Source organism: Melozone crissalis, unplaced genomic scaffold (genome assembly GCF_028551555.1).
Source record: "Melozone crissalis strain CALT ecotype California unplaced genomic scaffold, PUWL_Pcris_2 ptg000036l_1, whole genome shotgun sequence".
NCBI classification, from domain to species: domain Eukaryota; kingdom Metazoa; phylum Chordata; class Aves; order Passeriformes; family Passerellidae; genus Melozone; species Melozone crissalis.
Window position 1 is genome coordinate 10,144,766 of NW_026535814.1, and position 20,072 is coordinate 10,164,837.

Below are 20,072 nucleotides of genomic sequence, written 5' to 3' on the forward strand. Positions count from 1 at the left end.
AATTTTTTAAAAGCATATTACTTCTGTGGTTGGGGTGTATCTATTGCCATGTACTTTTGAAGCACGCAATCTAGACCCAGCAAAACAAAAGAGCAATGCTTTCAGGAAGCCAGTAACCCAAATGTCACACTAGTATGGCAAAACATCAGCTAACTGTTTGGTTTCCTTTCCTGCTACAGATGCTCCTGATATTCCCCAAAACCTCAGCTGTGAAACACCCAACTTTCTGATAATAAAATGCACCTGGAAACCAGGCAGGCCCAGTGGATTATATGGAGAACGAAGAACAAAGTACAGTTTATTTGAAAGGTAAAATAATCAGCACTACAAGGAGTAAAAGGATACAACTGGAATACCTCCATTGCTGCCTGAGACTTACTGCACCATACCTATATAGAGCCTAAAATACTTTCCAAGAGTTTCAGCAAGCTGTACTTAAACTAGATTTGGAAAACCTTGGTCTAGCTCTGCAAAATTTCAGTGGGAATTAAGGATAACTTTCCCTAAGGTTTATACCATCATGAACCCACAATCAGATAAAGGGCTTACTGTATCAGTCTGCTGCCAACATGTAGTCAAGACCAGTATGAAAATACAGGGAGATAGTAGAAGGCAGTCACTAATTTTAAATTTTTTTATATGAAACCTGGTTCAGATAATTTCAGACATTTACTGAGCTTCTGGTAAGCAGGGTGACAGAAGTTCACTGAGAAATAATTGTAAGACAGGTCGTGAGGCATTTCCCAACTGCCACTAGGGAAAATAGTAACTAGCATCCATCTGTTCTCCTGCCATTAAGAATTAGAGCAAGCAGAGTAAATGTTAAAACATTCAAAAGGACAAATAACACTGGTTTCACCCACAGGAAGCAGTCAACTAGTGTCCTACTACATAGTCTTTAAGGCCAGGCCATGTAAACTCTTAAAAAAGAAGAAATATTGGAATAGCACTTGGAAAGTGCAACCACTTCCTTGGTGGTTGTGATTAGAAGTTAGTGAGGAGTTAACAAAATTCCCATGGTGAGAGGAGGCTCTTGTGTCATTCCAAAAGAGCAGTCAGGGAAAGAAGCCAGGAGAGGCCTGAGTCACACAAAATGATGAGAAATGGAGTCTCATGGTGGCTTAGAAGCACGCTGGAGGCAATGAGGTTTGAGTTACAGTCACAGATGTCATCTAGAGTGCCAGTGCTAAAAAAGCCGCTGGGTAGGGTGCAAAGAGGTGGACAAAACAGGGCAGATATTCACAGGAAAGGAGCCTCACTGACTGCCCATATACATCTTATAAGTAATAATGTTGTCCAGTCTTGTTTTGCTCAGCCCAAATTTGTGAGATTAATATAATGAATTTTGGGATAAATACTCTCATCCTTATTGTCACCCCATGCTGAACCATAGAGCACAGTGTGGAGGGAGCTCAGAGCTCAGCTAGAACACAGTAAAAATGCCTGAAAGAAGAAGTTAGTTAAACTTGTGCTACTGAATGAGAGGCTTACACAGATTGTAATTAAAACAGATATATGTACATACGTACAGATACGCAATTTAGATTTTATCACTAAAGATGCACCACTGTTCTTGTCTGTTAACAGACTGCCTCTCCTGCTTTTTATTAAAAGACAGCTATGACTAGTGGTTGTATTCTAGATAACAAACCTGACTTCATGTTTAACAGGACTTATAGAATGAGAATGTGTATAGCATCTCACTAGTTCACAAAGCAATTAAGAAAATTCTTTAAATGCAAATGTATGCTGATCTGAACAAAGCTACTTTCAATCAGAATCTTAGCTGTGACTTGTAAGGTGGTTTTACAGGACCTACCTGTTTTCCAGGCTTTTGAGAAGTGAGAGAATGGAAATGTTATGCTAGTGGAAGAGGAGAGTTTCACGTGAGAACAGGGCAAGTCATGACTGATGCCACTTTAACCTGCATTGTGGGGTTAGATATGCCTCTGCAATCAAATCATTCTGTAAGCCATGTGAACTGAACCCATCGTTCTGTACCATGTTTTCAGTCTAGACTTGTGATTGTTGCTAGGAATTAACTTACTCAAAAACTAAGGTTTTCCCTCCTCTCTTTACTTTGTAGAACATCTGGTAAAAATGTTTCATGCGAAGTCAATGAAGTGAACAGAGACCATGTTTGTGGCTTTCCAGTACTGCCTGATCAAAAAACCTATGATTTCATATTAGGTGTCTCCAATCCTATCGGGCAAGCACAGTCATCTCTTTTGGTCAATATAACTCAAAGAGGTAAGACTTATGAATTACAAAGGGAAAAATATGTGTCCTACATGCTATTTGTTAGTTTTGGGGTTGAAGAGCTCTGATATGGGATACTTTTCATTATTTTCCTTAATTGTCACTAGATTATTACCATATTCAATAATTTGAACTTGAAAACAACTCAGAGCATGTCATGAGGCAAAGATGAACTGTACAGGGAGATGCCAACAGCAGTGCTGCCGTGTTGGACAGACTGCTGCATGATAAATTCTAATATGTGATCTAATAATTAGACAGCTGCTGTTTATCATGGAATCCCAGAGTGGCTGGGGTTGGAAGGGACCTTAAGAATCATTTAGTTCCAGCACAGCACACACACTCCCCATGCCCCACCTCCTGCCATGGACAGGGATGCTGATAGTGGAACCCTGGAAAAAGTTAAAGATAGAATCTAAAATGTTAGGCTTTGTGCTTTCCCAGATCAACTGCACCTGCATAAGCAGTATGATAAATTATATAATTGTTAGATGTGATGATTGTTTAGTAATTAAATGTAATTATTATATAACCATAAGAAGAATAGTGAGAAACTATGTTGGAAATTCAGAGAGGGGCTAAATTTATGTATACAATAGAACAATATAAGTTTAATAATTAACATGAAAGTTATGTAACGATAGAGTATAAAACATGATCATTTCGGATGTATGGTCAGAGTCAGATTTGGGTTGAATATACCCCGATTCCCGGAGCTCTTAATAAAAAGCACCGCATATAATCGCTCCGTGATTATGTGTTTTTGAATGCTAACAATGCCACTCACTGGATCAGGTTGCTCAGGGCCCTCTCCAGCCTTGCCTTGAGCACTTCCAGGGATGAAGCATCCACAGCTTCTCTGTGCTCATAAACAGCAAGTGGATGTTTTGTTTCACATTCCATTACCCATCAACAATTAAAATTTAGGTGCAAGTTTGCGAACCTGTATGTAAATTATTTCTGTATTTCAGTGTCCAGTAATAGGACATAAAATATTACACAGTTTCACAGCAGCAGGATTTGGAGCACAAAAAAAAAATAACGTGGAAAGAGAGAAGGTAATATCAGGACTATTGTGTTCTATTGGTAAGAGCCATGATCATCTGTCAGGGTTTGGAGAAAGAAGTAACTTCTCTCATTTAGACCTTTAGTTTAAAAAAGGAAAGGAAGATGACCATCTCTGTAGCACTGCCTTCACCACCCTTTTCTCCTCCACAGTCCCAGCTGAGATTTCAGGGATTCCTATTGGTTACAGTATTCTGCTGTTCCCCAAAAAACTGAATTAAATATGAGGATAGTACATTTTTCATTGTCCAGGTCCCAGTTCAACTAGCCTGAGATTAGAATTGTCAGAGTAAATGGACAGAGTTGAAAAAAGCATCATTTTTTTCTGTTAATCATTAACTGGGCTGTTTCACACCCAGGTGGTATGTTGCTGTTTCCTATTTGTTTCTTTTTCTTTCTTTCCTGCACTGTCCAGTTAATTCCCAAAGCACAGGTATTTGGACCAAATCCAACAGTAGATATTTTTACTCTGATAGCTGTGAATGTTAGTGCTGAATATTACTGAAAGATGATATGAAGGGAATTTTGGGGTGAGGTCATTTAGGAATCCTCCTTTTTCCTGGTCTGCAGATTTTAAGTACTAATTTTAAAAGTTCACAGAAGTTGAGCTAAGTTCAGTAAATTTCATCCGTCACCTGTGATCATCTGAAGTAGCTGGTGGTTCACTCTTTTGATAAAATCAGTTATGAGGAAAAATGGTTTTTTGTGTCTCAACTCCTTATCATGTGTGCAGTACACTCAGTCTTAAGTAAATCTGTTTCCATATTTGATAGCTGAGAAGATATCAGGAATGAGAGTACTTGCAGGTGCTTTCCCAGCACCAGTTTTCCCAGTTGCTGATTGAAACACTTATCCTTCTGATTCTCTCTGATTTTCTAAAATAAGATTTTTCTGAACTATAGTAATTGAGTTTTTTTCTTGTAACTGAACGTTTTTCTCTTTATTTTTTAAGTTCATCCGAAAGCTCCAGAAAAGTTAACTATTACTGGGAACAACTCTACAAGCATCCAACTGCGTTGGTTTGTAAATGGCAGCTTTGCTGAGACCAGGCTTCTGTGTCAAATTGAAATTAGCAGTAGTCACTCTGAGAGAAAACTGGTAAGCATTGCCTTGAAAAGATAATTTTTTTGAACAAATGCTAAACTTACTCACTGAACTAATCACATTTCAAATTTATTTCTCACTAAGAGCTTCATTCTGGTAGTCTTATTAAGTCATTAACATAGTAATGAGTAGAAGTCATTCACTAAAGTAAGAAATATTCCTGCTCATCTCTGTTATTGCCTGTTTTGGTTGGTTGGGGCTTTTTTTTTGTTTTGAACACTAGAGAAAAGCCAAATTATGCGCCGTGTTATTTGGTACTTGAAAGGAGTGCATAGTGCTTTAGGTAACAGTCCGTGTGCTTTGTCCTTCCTGGTGCAAGCTGCATTAAAGCACTCTTGTTCCAGGATGCATTGCTGCCCTGCAGACTGACCCACACGGGCTGTTTCAGATCTTGAAGGCTGCAGCTGAATTTCTCCCTTTATTTTTTCCCCTCAGAGAACAGTTCATTTGTTTGCTGCCAGTAGTTGACATGCGTGTGGCCACAATAGGCAGCTGCTGAACCTGCTCATATGTCAGTGATGCAGAGGCAGGACAGGGAAAGATTCTCCCATGGGATGTGTGAGTAGGTAAACCCCAGTTTACCTGGAGTAACTTCTGCAGCATGAAGTTAGTGTGGGGTGACCTGTCTCACTGGGGAAGCCTAATGGGAAGTGCATTTTCAGCTGGCCTGAGATTTACCCCCAGTTTCTTTGTGCGCACTTATCTCTGACCATTTCAAGTAGGCACATAGTGAATTCTCAGGTAGGTCTTGGTGCACAAAGCCTGAATTTTTAATTTGAGCACATTAACCTCAGATGTTTCTTTTTGCAATGCTAGTTTGATTTTTAGCAGTATTCTGTGATCCTCTGCATTTAGTTGCCAGCTGGGCACAGCTGTTGAGCACAGCCTTGAATATTGTAAATCAAGCCACAGAAATGATGCAGCTAAGACTGAAGATAATCATAATGTACATGCTTCCAAAATAAGAGGGTGCATGCGCTCTAAGGCTATTTTTAAAATACTTTCAGAGCACTTAAGTGCAGAAGCCTTAAGCTTTTATATTTTGTCTCTAATAACATGGGTTAAGTAATACCAGAAATTAGGTACTACAAAGGGAGTTCAGATATTTTTGTAATATGCAGCTCAAAATCTGGGGCCTGGACTCATTTGTGAATTCTGCTACTGCATCAATCATCTGGGATAGTGGAAAAGGGTCAGGACTTACACTTCCACAGCAGTTTGATTCCCTTCACCTGTATCAGAGCCCTCACCCACGGATATTTTGTATGCAGCAAACAGCTTGGCAAAAGCCTTTATAGCTTTGTTATATGGTTGCTGGTTGCTTAATAAAAAAACTCCAGGAGTTCCCTGTCACAAAAGTAGCTGTGAAATTGCTGTGGGGTTTTACATGGCATTTTGAGAATGTTTTCAGAAGCATTTCCATCTGCGTGAGAGATTGTTGGCTTTTCTAGTATTTTTCAAGTTGTTATTTGGATTTTCTATTATTTTTCAAGTTGTCATTTGGCTTTAGAAATGCAAAATTAGTTGCATCTTAAAGTCACTTGGAGTCCAGTTTTTGGCAGCTGTGATGTACATGTGTTATAATTAGAATCAGTAAAAAATATTCCTGGGTCTAGGATTTCTTTAACTGTGAAATTGAAATGCTCTCTAGACTCACACTACTTTAAGAATAATACGAGAGACTAGTCCTGTCATAAGAACTGTGAACTGAGATTGCCTGGGTAGGACCTTCTGGGTAATGTCTTCTGAAGGAAAAATGAAGGCAGCAGACTGCATGATGAACATCCTGCTCAAGCAGACTGTCTTTAGTGAACTTCTGTGCATGTCTCACAGGAAAAAGGCCTTTGTTCCCACAGATGTGCATGTGTTCAGTGGGAGTGTGGGTTCTGAACACCAGAATTGTGGCCTGCCCCGTGTGAGCAGTTTTGATGCAAATGGGAGAGAGGGGGACTGAATGGGATAGATGGGTAACAACCACCTGCTGCTGTGTGCAGAGCTCACCCTGTTGAAGAATCGTCCATGTTGCTGCTCCTTTTTGCACCTTACTCTGTTTCAATTACTGTATAGAACTTTATTTTGGTGGATCTCTGAAGTTTTTGTTCAGGGTGACTGCATTTTTTTCCCACTATTTTCTTCATAGAGCTTGACTGCAGCTTTGACACTGTCAGTATTTTTGGGGGACAAAAACCCTCGCTTTTTTAGGCGTTGACTAGCAGTGTAATTTAGGAAAAAAAAAAAAATATTCACGTATCATGTCAATTTCTGTAAATTTTGAACAGCACAATGTCTCCGTGCCTGGGCGGAAATCTTCAACTTACACAGCTCAGCTGAATGCATTGCGCCCTGACACCAAATACCAGCTCCGGGTGCGCTGCTCGGCCGCTGACCACTTCTGGAGGTGGAGTGACTGGAGCAGGGCGGTGGAGCAGACCACATCAGAAGCCCGTAAGTTCCTCTCACTCTTGATGATAAAATGTTGAACTTGGGAAGATACGTATTTTAAAATTGGTCATCTGAAAAAACCTAGCTTTTCAATAGATGGTAAATTGTCTGCTGTGCTACTGGGGAAAAATATTACCACTCTTATTTTTTTATTTAGCTCCTACAAGAGGACCGGATATCTGGAGAGAGAGAAGTCCTTCTGGTGAAAGCGTAATAGTCTTCTGGAAGGTAGATAGTTTTTTGTAAAGTTATATTGCATAATATTTAATGTGTTCTATTTACTTTTATACATTTATAAATATATATAAACGTTTATAAATTAGTAAAGTTTATAGTCAATAAACCAGACTGCTTTTCTTAACTTTTTATAGAACCATCTATTGAGACAAATATTTTTCCCCAAATAAGAATGTTATTAAAGTTTTATAATTAAAATATTGCTTTGAGAAGCATTTCACATGAAGAATTAAATGTTTAATGTGTCTGAGTTGAAAATTAAAAACTTAATAATTTACATGTTAATTCTCAAATTACTCTGAGTTACTTTTTTTCCTTATAATCTTACACAGTCATCAGACTAGATCAGGAACAGTAAATTTATATTATCCTATGTCATCTTCTGTATATTGCATTTTGGTTTTAACACACTCTTTGTCTGTTCATAGCCCTTATCCCTTTCTGAAACCAATGGAAAAATAGTGTCTCATGAAGTGTCCTGCCACCTGCTAGAGAGACTACTGGAGCGTAAAGTAGTCTCTGAACCCTCAAACAGTACTGAGATAAAACTTGGAAAAAGTGACTGTGTAATTAGCGTTGTAGCCAGAAACCATGCAGGCTCATCTCCCCCTTCAAGGATAACAAGTGTGGAACTTCCAAGTGGTGAGTGCTCCCAGCTGAGAATTAAACACCTTCAAAGCTTGGGGAGTATCTAGGAGAGTTTGTTTATTGAAAAATAATGCTTTGTTTGTTTGCATTTATTTCCCCACACAAATCTGCTGGGTGGGGGGACAAATGCTTTGCTTTTGGAGTACTGTCTCACCAATTAATTGTGCTTGTTACATAAAATAAAGGTGATAATGTGCAGTCTTTACAGCTAATTGCGTTTTTCAAAAGCATTGGTGTGGATCCCTGATATTTAGGGAGCTCAGTGTATTCCTGTGTGATTCTCATTGAGACACTGAGAAGTGTTACATGCTAAAGAGATTCAGAAGTTTTGGAGGTGTTGTGTGGCTTTTTAAGGCGGGAATTGTCAGTTCAATGCCTGAGAGCTCTGTAGGAGAATATTAATTGGGCTGGTTGGTAAAGTGTTGGCATCCTTGTGCTAGGAAAGCCAGTATTTGAAAAGGAGGTAGGGCTTTAGCTTCCCAATTAAAACACTGCTGCTCTTGCTGAGGGCTTTGTAAACAGAAATAGCTGAGCCTGATAATGGTTTTCTGCTCTTAACACTGAGCTTGCAGAGTAGATAATATTGCAAAGCAGGTATTGTGAGTCCACGCTTCTCTGCACACCAAACCTTTAGCTCCATATCTGGCTGATGCTCTGCAGGGAGAGCAGATTCACACTGCAAGGCCTGTCTGCACTTGTTTGCCAGGAGCATTCATGGGTCTGCTTCTCCGTGCCCACAGGTGTCACAGTTGGTTCTCTGGCAACTCAGGTTCTGGTAAAACTTGGCCATCTCCCACGGGAAGAAATGTGTTCTGGTTGAGATTCACAGTGAGATACAAAACAAGTTTGTTTCTGTGTAAAGCATAGCCATGTGAAATACAATGTTTCTTGTGCTCCTCCAAAACAAAGAATCACAGAATAGGTCAGGTTGGAAGGGCCCACAGTCCAACCTCCTCACCCAAAGCAGAGCCATCGCAGAGCACAGGGCACAGGATTGTGTCCAGATGGTGCTTGGATATATCCAATAAGGAAGACTCCACAATGTCTCTGGGCAATCTGTTCCAGTGCCTGGTCACTGCACAGGAAAGTTCTTCCTCATGTTCTTTATCCTGTGCATCAGTTTCTGTCCTATTGCTTATTGCACTACCAATCAGAGCCTGGTCCCTCCTCTGTCCCCTCCCTGCATGCTTTGACAGACACTGATGAGGTCCCCTCCCGGCTCTTGTTGAGGCTGACCAGGCCCAGCTCCCTCAGCCTGCCCTGGTAAGAGAGATGCTCCACTCCCTTAAGCATCTTTGTTGCCCTCCACTGGACCCATGCCAGGAATTCCTTGTCTCTGTTGTCCTGAGGAGCCCAGAACTGAGCACAGCACTGATGCTTAGTCTATGGGCAGCTATTCTTAGTCTGCCCATTGGAAGGAAAAGTAACTATATGGGACAGTTGATTTGAAATGCTTTTATAGCTCTCCTTCAGCAGAGAAAGAGTCAGGATCTGGAAGTCAAAGAGGTCTATAATAGGTTTGTGGTGTGGGAGAGCTGATGGCAGCTAGAGCTTTGCATTCATTTATAGCTTTCTCTTAGATGTCTGAGGCTCCCTTTGGTGTTACCCAACTTGTACTCATTAAAGATTTGCTCCCGAGTTGGTATAGGAATTGAGTCACTGACTGGAGCCATACAAGATGACTCATTCAAAGAACTGGATGACATTTTTGCCCAGACATCTTTTCTGGCTGCTTCCTGTGTGCAGTCTGTAAGTGCTTTTAATGTCAATAAGAGAGCAGAGGGTCTGAAGCTGGAGTTTATGAAAACTGAAAACACAAACAAAGGATACACTGCCATAATTAATTTGTCATTGTCTTTGAACAGTGCTCTGTAGAGAGTTGAGGCTGATCCAGGCTCCCCTAACACAGTAGTGTTCTAGTGCTAGTAGTTATTTGTTCTTCTAGTCTAGGTTGCAGCTGTAAATACACCGAAATGAGCAGTACTGCCCATGGTGAATTTCTAGTCATCTAGCTCAGAAAATAAGGTGGAGTGTGGTGTATTTAAATGGTTTTTAGACAGCATGTGATTACTGCCAGTAAAAAACTCTTTTCTGTAAATAGAAAAATTGAAGTCTGCTAATTAGAAATATGATCTTTTCCAGCATTACAGAAATATAGTTTCACTGGATGCATAGTAGTTTTTCTGGGGAAAGTATCAAGGCCCTTGTGGCGTTGATTTGCTTTTATTATTCATGTGTCTTTTTCTTGCCATGAGCAAGCTACAAAACAATTATACACTTAACTGCGTGCTAAGATTATTTAGAAATAGACAGTCCTTTGACATTTGCAGCACATCTGTGAGAGTAAAGTTTTCATAGCACTGATTCTTGAAAACTGTCCTTGCCCTTCAGCCTTCCCTAGTTTATGGCTTTAATAAAATGAAATAATAGACTCAATGGGGAGCATAAATGAGAACACTGAAAAAGGAAAACTGAAACCCTGAGATTGTTTTTGCAGATCTGTCATGGGGCCACCCCTTTTGTGATGGCCTTTGGAAACCATCCCTCAGCTCTGCGGGGTCCCATGTGATGGACAGCCATGGAAGGCAGCTGCAGGAATCAGAAGCTGTTCCCAGATCTGATCACTTCACAAGGGCAGCTAGATCTTTGATAATCAGAAACAAGAAAAACAGACTATAGGCAAAGCTTTTTTTTTCCTTTCTTGTATAATTTACCCTTGGTAGACTGAAGCCTCCACAAAGTTCACCAGGGACATGATTATTGCTGTTGATTCTTCATGAAAAATGGTTGTCTGTGGTTGGGCGGGTGACAGCAAGACACTTTGAAAGAAACACAAAGCAAACCATTTGATGAAATGACAGCAGGAATTTATAGCTGGAGGCTCCTGCCAGATTGGTGTCAATTCATATTTGAACCTGACATCTGCTGTAAATCCTTACCTTGAAAAAGTGCTTTTTAAGCCAGTCCTGAGCTGCCGCATTTCTCTTCATTGCACTTAAGGCTGGCTGAGGGATTTGCTGGAGGCTATGTCTGATTGTGAGCACTCCAGAAAGCTCAGCTGAATGTACTGCTTCAAATTCTGAGTTCACTCATGCCTCTCGTTCCTAGAAATGACTGCCCCTAGAAATGACTGCCGTTTATAAAGCCATTGTGCTGTGGCTGGAAGGCTTTCTTTCATCTTGGGCTTTAGATAAGTGTCTGCTCTTTGATGGATTTTTGTGTCATCTTTGTTGCAGATAATGTCACAACAGATCAGGCCGTGGCAATGGGCAATGGAATTAATATTTCTTGGGATTCTTACCCCAACATGACGTGTGGCTACATAGTAAAATGGTGTCATTCATCTGGGTCTGAACCCTGTAGTGTGGACTGGCAGAAGTTTCCATCAAATACAACAAATGCAGTGATAAAATCTGGTAAGTCAGAATACTTTCTTGTGCGTCTTTCTGGTTGAGACCCTGAGCAGCAAGTGGAATGAGAGCAGCATGAAGCTATAGGTTGCAGATTGTTCAATTCCTGTGTACTTCTGTAAATAAATGGATTTCTTCTTGGTACTGTGTTTATTTTAATTTCTTACACAGTCTTGCCAAATCCAAATATCAGTCTTGATTTAATTTTTATCGTCCCGTGTTTATTAACTGTTTTGAAATTACCTCTTCTAGCTGTACGCCAAAATTTCCTAACTCAGCCTAATGCATAATGGTTAATCTAGGGTTGGGGGTTTTATTTGGATTCCAAGCATAAACAGTGCTGCTCAGGATGGGAGAAGACTAATCCGTTGTTTTTACATGAGGCAAATTTTTTTAAGTGTGACCTCCATGTGTTGGCTTGCTGTCAACTATTGAAATTTCCTGGAACAGGGCACATTCCAGGTCTCTAGATGCTGGTGGGCAGATCAGGGAAATGAAATTCAGCTGTGGTGGGACTAGTAGCAGCAGAAGAGGAAAGAGAGAACCCATTAAAGATGTGGGGGTTTTTTCTCTGCTTTCTGTAAGGGTATATATTTGCCTTTTAGAAGCATTTAGTATTAAAGTCTCCATTCAAGGAAACAACTTGGAGCTGTGTACATAGGAAAGTTGAGGGGGATTGAGACCTGAAAGAATGGGGGCAATATGTTTTTCTGTCTGTAATTACAACACTGTGTCCATGCTGTTTCTGTTTGTGCTAGCTAGAGATTTCTTTTTTTTAAGCAGACAATACAGTGTCTGTGATGCACTGCTTTACTCCTGAGCTCTTCACTGGGATGCTTCTTGCAGCATGTGACTCTTTTATGAGTTATCCAGCTGCTAGGGCTGGGCTTAAGCTGGCAAATCCACCTCTGCTCTTAGTCCTGCTAGGGGAATCCCTCAGGCTGGACCTGAACTCTTGCAAAACCCAGTTGACTTCTGTGTAGTTTCACAGTGGTATCTTGTTTAGAAAAAGTCTTGAAAGCAGTGTACAGCCCCAACTTGAGAAAATCCCAGAAAGTGGTAAATTATTTACACGTTACAGCGTCAAATACCTGTGCTCCCACCAAAGATGTGGGAAGCATAAATATGATGACTATCTGTGTTTTTTAAATTCAGTTCAGGACTGAAGTTTGTTGCTAAGTTGTTTCACTGTCACTTCTGAGAGTTTTCTGCATACCTTTTGTACTGTTGCTCCAGTGAGCCTGGTTATTTCCAAATGCATTTGTATTTCTGAAGAGGCAGGATCTACATGGCTGCTGTGGGAGGAAAGGAAGGGGATTATTTCTGGTAACTTCAGTTTGTGTTTCCCCATGGAAAGGGCAATTTATGCAATTTGAGTAGCTTGTTTTGAATCTTCTCTGTTTAGTACTAAGCTTTCTCTGGGAGCTAGATTTGGTTACTGCTTCTAAACCACATCTGATGGCATAGCTTTTGTAGAAATTACAAGCAGGAATGGTATTTATACCATTATACTTTGTAATTTTTTAATATGTATTTATATATCTGCATCATGTGAAATCTAAAAGCATCGTTCTTCTGAAGTGAAATATTCTTACAGCAGTTTTCTCTTGCAGCTCTCTTCAAACCTGGCGTGAGATACAACTTTTCTCTGTATGGCTGCAAATCCATGGGATATCAGTTGTTGAAAAACATAACTGGGTATATGAAAGAGCTGCGTGAGTGCACTTTTATCATTCAGGATCTCTGAAAAGTGAACTTAGTCTGTGTCTATTTTTTAGCTCATTGTTGGTAGGAGGCTGAGACCAGAATCTCCATGCAGGACTTCTATTTGTTCTCTGTGTATAACTGTAACACATTTCTCCAGCCGCTTGCAGTTCCAAGCGTATGCAATAACCCTGTGTTCTCCAGCTTGTGTGGTGACACAGTGTCACAGCAATTCACAGCCATAATTTGAACCACATGGCTGTGGTCCCTTCTACACAAGAAGAGGCAACTTTTCTGATTCATCAAGTCAAACTTCTAAGCACATTTAGTATAGCTCAAAAAATGTAAAAAGTATCCATAACGTTTCTGTGTTGAAATGAAAGCACTTCATAGATCCAAACTAGATCCTAGAGCACGACCACTTTGAGAATTGTATTCTGTCCCACACCACCCCTGTCTGGGTAACTGGGGTTTGACCCAGTGCTGAGCTTTGCTGGCCTGAAGATGCATTAGTGTCTGAATGCTTTCTGTTCCCAGGTGTCTGGACATGACTTTAGCCTTTAACACTATAGCTGTATTGTATTGTAACTACAGCACCAATTTCACTTTGAAGTTTAATGTGTTTTCTGCTAAAATAGTTTGCCTAGAAAACTGAACTGCTGACATAATCTGAGTCCTTGGAAATGGTGTTGTTTACTTCATTGCTAAGGTTGAAGGTGAGGTTAAGGCAATTTTACCAGAAACTCAATTGTCAGCCATTTGTATTTCTCCAAAAATTCTGAAAGGTTTCCCAGAAGAGTTTTCCATGTGTGTTATGAACAGATCAAACAGAAGCTTTCAAGATATAAAGACTTTAAAGGAATAATAATGCGTTGAGCATGCAGAGGAAACTTATTAGGAACTGAGAAATGCACAAGAGCATAGATTTATTCTAAACTTCAGATTTGCCTTTGGACAGATAACCATCAAGAGAAAAATGGATGCATTCTTAAACATGAGTTTAGCCATGGTGGTTTAAAGCCAAATGTCCTGACACTATACATAGCTGTATACATTATCTGCTGTAACACTTTCAGTAGGCCTCAGGTATTGGAATAATAATATATAATACATAATAACTTGTGTAAACTGCTAAGAGTAGTTCTGGTAAAATTGTGTAGTTCGTTTTTTTTTGTTTTAAGACAGGCTATGAGTTAAAGCCTGTAAAAGCTAACATGTATCCTCTGAATGTTTATACAATCTTTAGGGTTTTGTTGCAGGAAGAAGGGAATGGGTCTGTAAGACCACTGACCGAAGAGAATTTTTTCCTCTAGCACCACTTAGTATCTAATACTGCAGTAATGATTAACAATTACTCCAATATTGCTGTATTTTTGTAGATTCCTGCTAAGTCTTTCACATGTACTTTTACAGTGAGGAGTCTTGAGGAAAAGGTTGGAAAATGCTAGCTCCAAAATAAAACTGATTTTAATACTTACATGGTTTCAGCATTTTGTAATAAGGCAATTTCTTACTGTTTTTTTCCTTCATAACTCTCTCTACAGCTCCAAAAACTGCACCAAATTTTATTGTTGAAGAAACTTCTTCAGATTCTATCTTGGTAAAATGGGAGGACATTCCTATTGAAGAATGCCGAGGATTTCTAAAAGGATATCTTCTTTCCTTTGCAAAAGGTGAAAAAGATGCTTTAAAGCCTAGACTTTCAGAATCAGGTAAGTTAATTGTGTAAACCGCAACTTCCTTGCTTACATTGTTCCTTTTTATTTTTTAATAATTTAAGTTCACTTTAATAAAAAAGATGCTTTAATAATAATTCAGTTGCATTACTCACTGTTATAATATGCTCCTGATATGTGGCAAAGGCATTTAAAATGCCTTTGTGTGATTAGCCCAGTTGTTTTTTAATACAAAGCAAAAGTTGGAGAAAACCCTGTCTCACTGAGGCCATAAAGTAATGCAGTGACTAAGTGGCAATGTGTCATGCTGTCCTGTGCTCTGATACCCTGGGGAGATGAGGCTGGGAGGTTACAAGGCTATATTTAATAGGTTTAAATAAATTTAACGTTCTTCCAGTGCCTGTCCTGTCAGGACTGAAGCCTGACTGGCATTCATAAGAGGACACTCAGGAGGGTAAGGAAATGTAGTCAATCTGCAGCAGCAGCAGCACCGCACTCCTGTGCTGCTTGGTGCTGTGTAAGCAAGCAGCATTGCTAGGGTTCTTTATTTCAGTTTTCTTTACACAGAAGAAAGCTGTTCTTCTGGTTTCATCTGCTCACTTCAAGACAGTATTGCTAAAGCTGAGGTTGTCTTTTTGAATCCCTTCTTATGAAGTTATGCCTTTTTTACTGCTTCCAAACCAACAGGGAATCCGGAACTTAAAGTTAACAATATCACTGACTTAACAAAGAAGTCTATGAAAATACTTGATCTTCAAGGCAAAACGAGTTACCAGCTGGAACTACAAGCCTACACTGCTGGTGGATTGAGCCCTCCAAACAGCCTCTATGTGGTGACAAAGGAAGACTGTAAGTTGATTATCCCCGTCTTTAGCACATGGGCTGTACAATGTATATAAAGCTGAGCTTATTTTGTTGGTTTATTCTGGTCCTGTAGGTTTGGGTGTCCAGTCTAATTTTTACCTTTATTTAGTTGGTTATTTATAAATACAAAAATACAGTTCAGAGTGAGGGAAAGATCCTTTTCTATTATAGCTACTTTGTAGTTCATAGTAATGTATACATAAAAAATAACTTCTAACCTACTACTAAATATAGTAGAGTCTGAGCTTAGTTTTCTCAGACAGCCAGTTTTTTTTGTCAGGTTTCTTATTATGAATATCTGCTAATACATGGTGGGAAGAAAGACATTGTGGAAATATTTATCAGTTTTAAAGTTGAAAACAGATGCTTCTCTGCTTTGAATTCAGTTTTACTGATCCCTTAACAGAAGTAAACCCAAAAAGACAATTACAAGAAAGAGATGGACTTTAGAAAATAAGAGGAAAAAAGTATTTCCTATGAAGGACTAAACATTGGGGTGCAACATTAAAATCAAGCTTGAAGAATTTAATATCAATGGAAGAAGGCGGTGGAGATCTATTGGAGCTAAAGCTCAGGGATTGGAAGCATTGTAAGACATATAAAAGACAATGCTGTTTATGCAATTAGCTGTTGGCCTGGAAGAGCCATTACCAGAAACTTGGCCAGCTCAGGTAGCATGAAAATGCAATGCAAGTGCTTAAAAAGAGCAAAATCACTATACCAATGAGTCTTGTGCTGCACATGAAGCCTTCCGTAATTAAACAATCAGAGAGAAAATGTCTGCTGATTCCTGTAGTTATCACTGAATCTGTGAATTCCAGCAAAGGGGAAGGGTGATGATGTAGGTCACTATTTGCAGACCACTGCACTAGCTGAGTTTAATGGAATGATCTTTTAATTGGGGGGAATATTAGAAAAGCCATAAAACTTACTGATTATATTGGATATATATTTACGGCCTCCTCTTTTTCTTATCCCCCAGCTGTAGGATTAATCATTGCAATTCTCATCCCCGTTGCAGTGGTGGTGCTGCTTGGAGTGTTGGCCAGCATCTTCTGCTACCGAAAGAGGGAATGGTAACTGCCTGCCTCGGGTTCTCATCTTTTCCTGGAAGTGTTTGCTTCTGTGCTAGGGTTTTCCATGATTTTAGTTACTCCCTGTTTTCTCTTTATACCCAAAGATGTTAGTGGGCTTTGCTCAAAGGTGGGTGGCAAAAACACCGTGTGGAAAGTGAGGGAGAAACTGAGCTGGAGAGAGGTCAAAGGGAGGAATGCAAAAAGCTTTTGCAGGAGCCTCTGTTCCAGTGAGCACCGTTTATAAACAGTTCCCAAATGGAAATAAGCTGGCGACATACTGTAATTTGTGTGCCCTCTACAAACAAAGATAGACATATCATCTTCAGCTTTTAGTAAATGTGGCATATTAAATTCCCAACTTAAAAAAAAGGGGGTTGCTGCTTTTTCCATTATACTCAGTGAAAGTTTAACACACTAAATCTTTGCACCAGATGTCTTCAGTATCCTGAGTTAAAGGGAAGTGTCCTGACTCCTTTTGTGTATTCACAATCTGTTTCAGGCCTTGCTATCTTTATAATAGTTTATTCTTTCTCTTTAAAGGATTAAAGAAACATTTTATCCAGAAATCCCAAATCCTGAGAACAGTAAGGCACTGCAGTTTCAGAGGAACATCTGTGAGGTAACCCTTATTATAAATCTAGTATTTTAAGCTTCTAAAAGATAAAACCAGTTAAAGAATTCTTTTGACTCATCTGTTCCAGTTGTAGGAAAAAACTCAGTGACAGGGGGAAACAAGCCAATTTACTGAGTAACTTTTGTCAGGTGGTATCTAGAGCTTTGTTGCTGTTAATGTAGTTAATTGCAATGTTTGAGCTAGGAAAGGATTGTTGCATTTCTCTTCTTCCAGCTAATGAGAAGTGTCAGTACCTGATAAGAATACAAGAGTAACACAGGCGTCTTTGTTGAAGTATTAGAAGAAGCAGGAAGTATGGAGATCTGCCATATCCCATTATCCCAGTAGATACATTAGTTGAGATGGGCAGAGTATTTAAACAGCCTTCAGAAATGGGTTGTACAAAGACAAGATTTGGAGAAAGTTCTTAAAAATATACTGCAAGATCTCAAGTCTCTTTAATTTGCATAAAATACTTCTAACATTTACAGGAATGTGAGCCAGAAAATTATAAGCACTTCTTTCTTTTTAATGTATCATACTAGTGGCCATGGGATGGAGTACAATCCATAAGCCACCAAACTGCTGTAATTTCAGCAACTTGTTGCTTTCAGGTTTTCCGGATCTTTTAACTTAGTGTCTCCCCCTTCTCCTTTTTCTCATTTCAGGGGAATAAGACACTTAAAACACTGGAAATGAACCCGTGCACCCCCAACAGTGTTGAAGTGGTGGAAACACAGTCCGCAGCTCCAAAGATTGAAGACACAGAGATGATGTCCCCAGCAGCAGAGACCACTGTGCCTGAAGATGGCTCTGACTCAGAAATGGAAAACCACGTTGTTGTCTCCTACTGCCCCCCTATCATTGAAGAGGAGATCTCAAATCCCCCTACAGATGAACCTGGGGGGTCATCTCAGGTGGTTTACATTGACATCCAGTCAATGTATCAGCCTCAAATTAAACCAGAGGAGGAGCCAGAAATAGACTTAGTGACTACAGCAGGCTATAAGCCACAAATGCAACTCTCTATCAGTGCTCTGAAAATAGAGGGCCATTCACCTGTGGAGGAAGAATTGGATAAAACTGCAGGTTACAGACCTCAAGCAAACACAAATGCGTGGAACATGGGCACTCCAGACTCTCCTGGATCAGTTGAAAGCAACAATGAAAATGCATCTTTTGGGAGCCCATGTTCAATTAATTCCCGACAGTTTCTGCTTCCCCCAAAAGATGATGAAGACTCTCCTAAACCCATTAACACAGGGTGGTCCTTCACACACTTTTTTCAGAACAAACCAAATGATTAACAGTGAGTCCTCATTGCACGTGAACCTGCCTTCTGAATAAGCTTTTATGCCTGGTATTGTTAAGAAAGGAAGAAGAAAAGTGCAAAAGGCATGAATTATTCTTGGAGACAGTCAGCAGAAGTTCTAGTGATCTGAATGTTACCATGTTTAAGTTAGTCAAAGTGTTAATATTCCATTGTAATAGAGGCTGAGAGGCCAAAATTATAGCAATTTAGTTATTAGTCTAGTAAAATATATTGGATATAAGGGGTTTTGAATTTACAGTCCCTGATAATTATAGTCAAAGAGCTCTGCCTACCTTCCCACAGTGCTCCAAGATAAACATGGTCTCATGCAATTTATAACTTGGAAAGATTGCTTTGCTTTGTTGTAGTTGTTCTCAACTGTGCAGACTCAAATGATGCAGCACCAACAAATTTCCTTACTGAAGGTTTAATTTATAGCAAATCTCAGCCTAAGACTCAGAAACAATGTGTCTGGAAACTGTTGAGATCTTTTACCTAGTTATAAACAATGAACAAATGAGAGTGCAATTTTTTTGTCTTCTCCTGTATGGAAGGTTATTGTCACTGTTTAACACTTACAAAGCAATGGCCGTTCAAATCTGTTGCTTTTTGACTAGACACTAATTTCTGTACCTACTGTACAATGTTTATTAAATGTTTGACTCAGGGGTACAAACTTGGGGAAAAGAAGTGTAACACTGATTGAAACCTCAACAAGAACTGCATAAAGTTTAAAACTTCCTTTTTTTAAAAAATACCTTAGAATGCTCTATATTTTTTCAATCTTTTGGTTAAAGAGTTAATCTTGCCTAATGTATTGCACTAATACATTTTGTATTTCATAGCTTCTGCTCCAGGTCTCTGCTTTGAAGTGGTACAGTAGTCCATTCACCCTCAGTGTTTAGCAGTCTTTGCACTATGCAGTAATGTAAGCCATGGGGAAATCTCTGTCTACTCACCTTAGCTGCTGAAGCAGTTTGGCACATGAAATTAGAGGTAGTAGGACTAGGTCCTTGAGGAGAAATTGCTTTTTGGATGATCTTTATTGTATTAGCTTTGTATTACCTGCTGCCTGACTGATCTTTGATCTTATGTGTCAACCCAACAGGACCTTCTATACAAATCCTACCTGGGAGTACAAGGTAGGATTTCTCTAGTGGCAGGGAGAAACCCAGGGAGGTTCTAGTGCCACTAATTCTACCTCTCCTTTACCAGATATGTGATGCAAAGAAAGCTTAAATTATGTACATTTGTGTGCTTAAAGGAGTGTTTAGAACAATCATCTTTTAAAATGCTTGTTTTCCCATGTGCATCTCTAGACAACTGTAACTGTAACATTTCACTGTGTAAATTTCAGGCTGTGGCATACATGAATTTCACTAGCTTACAGGAGTAACTTTTGAGAAATTTACCTGTTTCTTGCTGTAAAAGTGGGGAGGCATCAGATGAGCTTGATCAAAAAGTTCTAACCAATTTTTTTTTAATGTCCATTTCGTTAGCTACTATGTTTGTTTAGGGTTTGGATTGCTGTTTGGTTTTAGTTTTGGGGGTTTTTTTAAATAAATAAGACATGGGAACGGTTTTCTAAAGAAAACAGATTAGGAGACTGAATTGTCTAGGCTGCTAGTTGTAAAGGTGTGAGAGTAGACCAGGAGGATGACT

At 39.5% G+C, this 20,072-nt stretch overlaps 1 protein-coding gene across 2 annotated transcripts in view; it reads left to right on the forward strand.

Moving 5' to 3' along the window:
- LIFR (LIF receptor subunit alpha) overlaps nt 1–19,867 on the forward strand; it is a 48,323-nt gene extending 28,456 nt beyond the window's left edge. For both annotated transcript variants that reach the window (XM_054283520.1, XM_054283518.1), the window contains exons 8-20: nt 180–309; nt 2,087–2,250; nt 4,277–4,422; nt 6,708–6,873; nt 7,028–7,098; nt 7,536–7,749; nt 10,992–11,171; nt 12,779–12,880; nt 14,414–14,581; nt 15,233–15,394; nt 16,392–16,485; nt 17,026–17,104; nt 17,767–19,867. In XM_054283520.1, the coding sequence (XP_054139495.1) occupies nt 180–309; nt 2,087–2,250; nt 4,277–4,422; nt 6,708–6,873; nt 7,028–7,098; nt 7,536–7,749; nt 10,992–11,171; nt 12,779–12,880; nt 14,414–14,581; nt 15,233–15,394; nt 16,392–16,485; nt 17,026–17,104; nt 17,767–18,405 (2,315 nt within the window). In that variant the 3' untranslated portion in view covers nt 18,406–19,867. The remainder of the gene's footprint in view (nt 1–179; nt 310–2,086; nt 2,251–4,276; nt 4,423–6,707; nt 6,874–7,027; nt 7,099–7,535; nt 7,750–10,991; nt 11,172–12,778; nt 12,881–14,413; nt 14,582–15,232; nt 15,395–16,391; nt 16,486–17,025; nt 17,105–17,766) is intronic.
- The last annotated feature ends 205 nt before the right edge of the window (nt 19,868–20,072 follow it).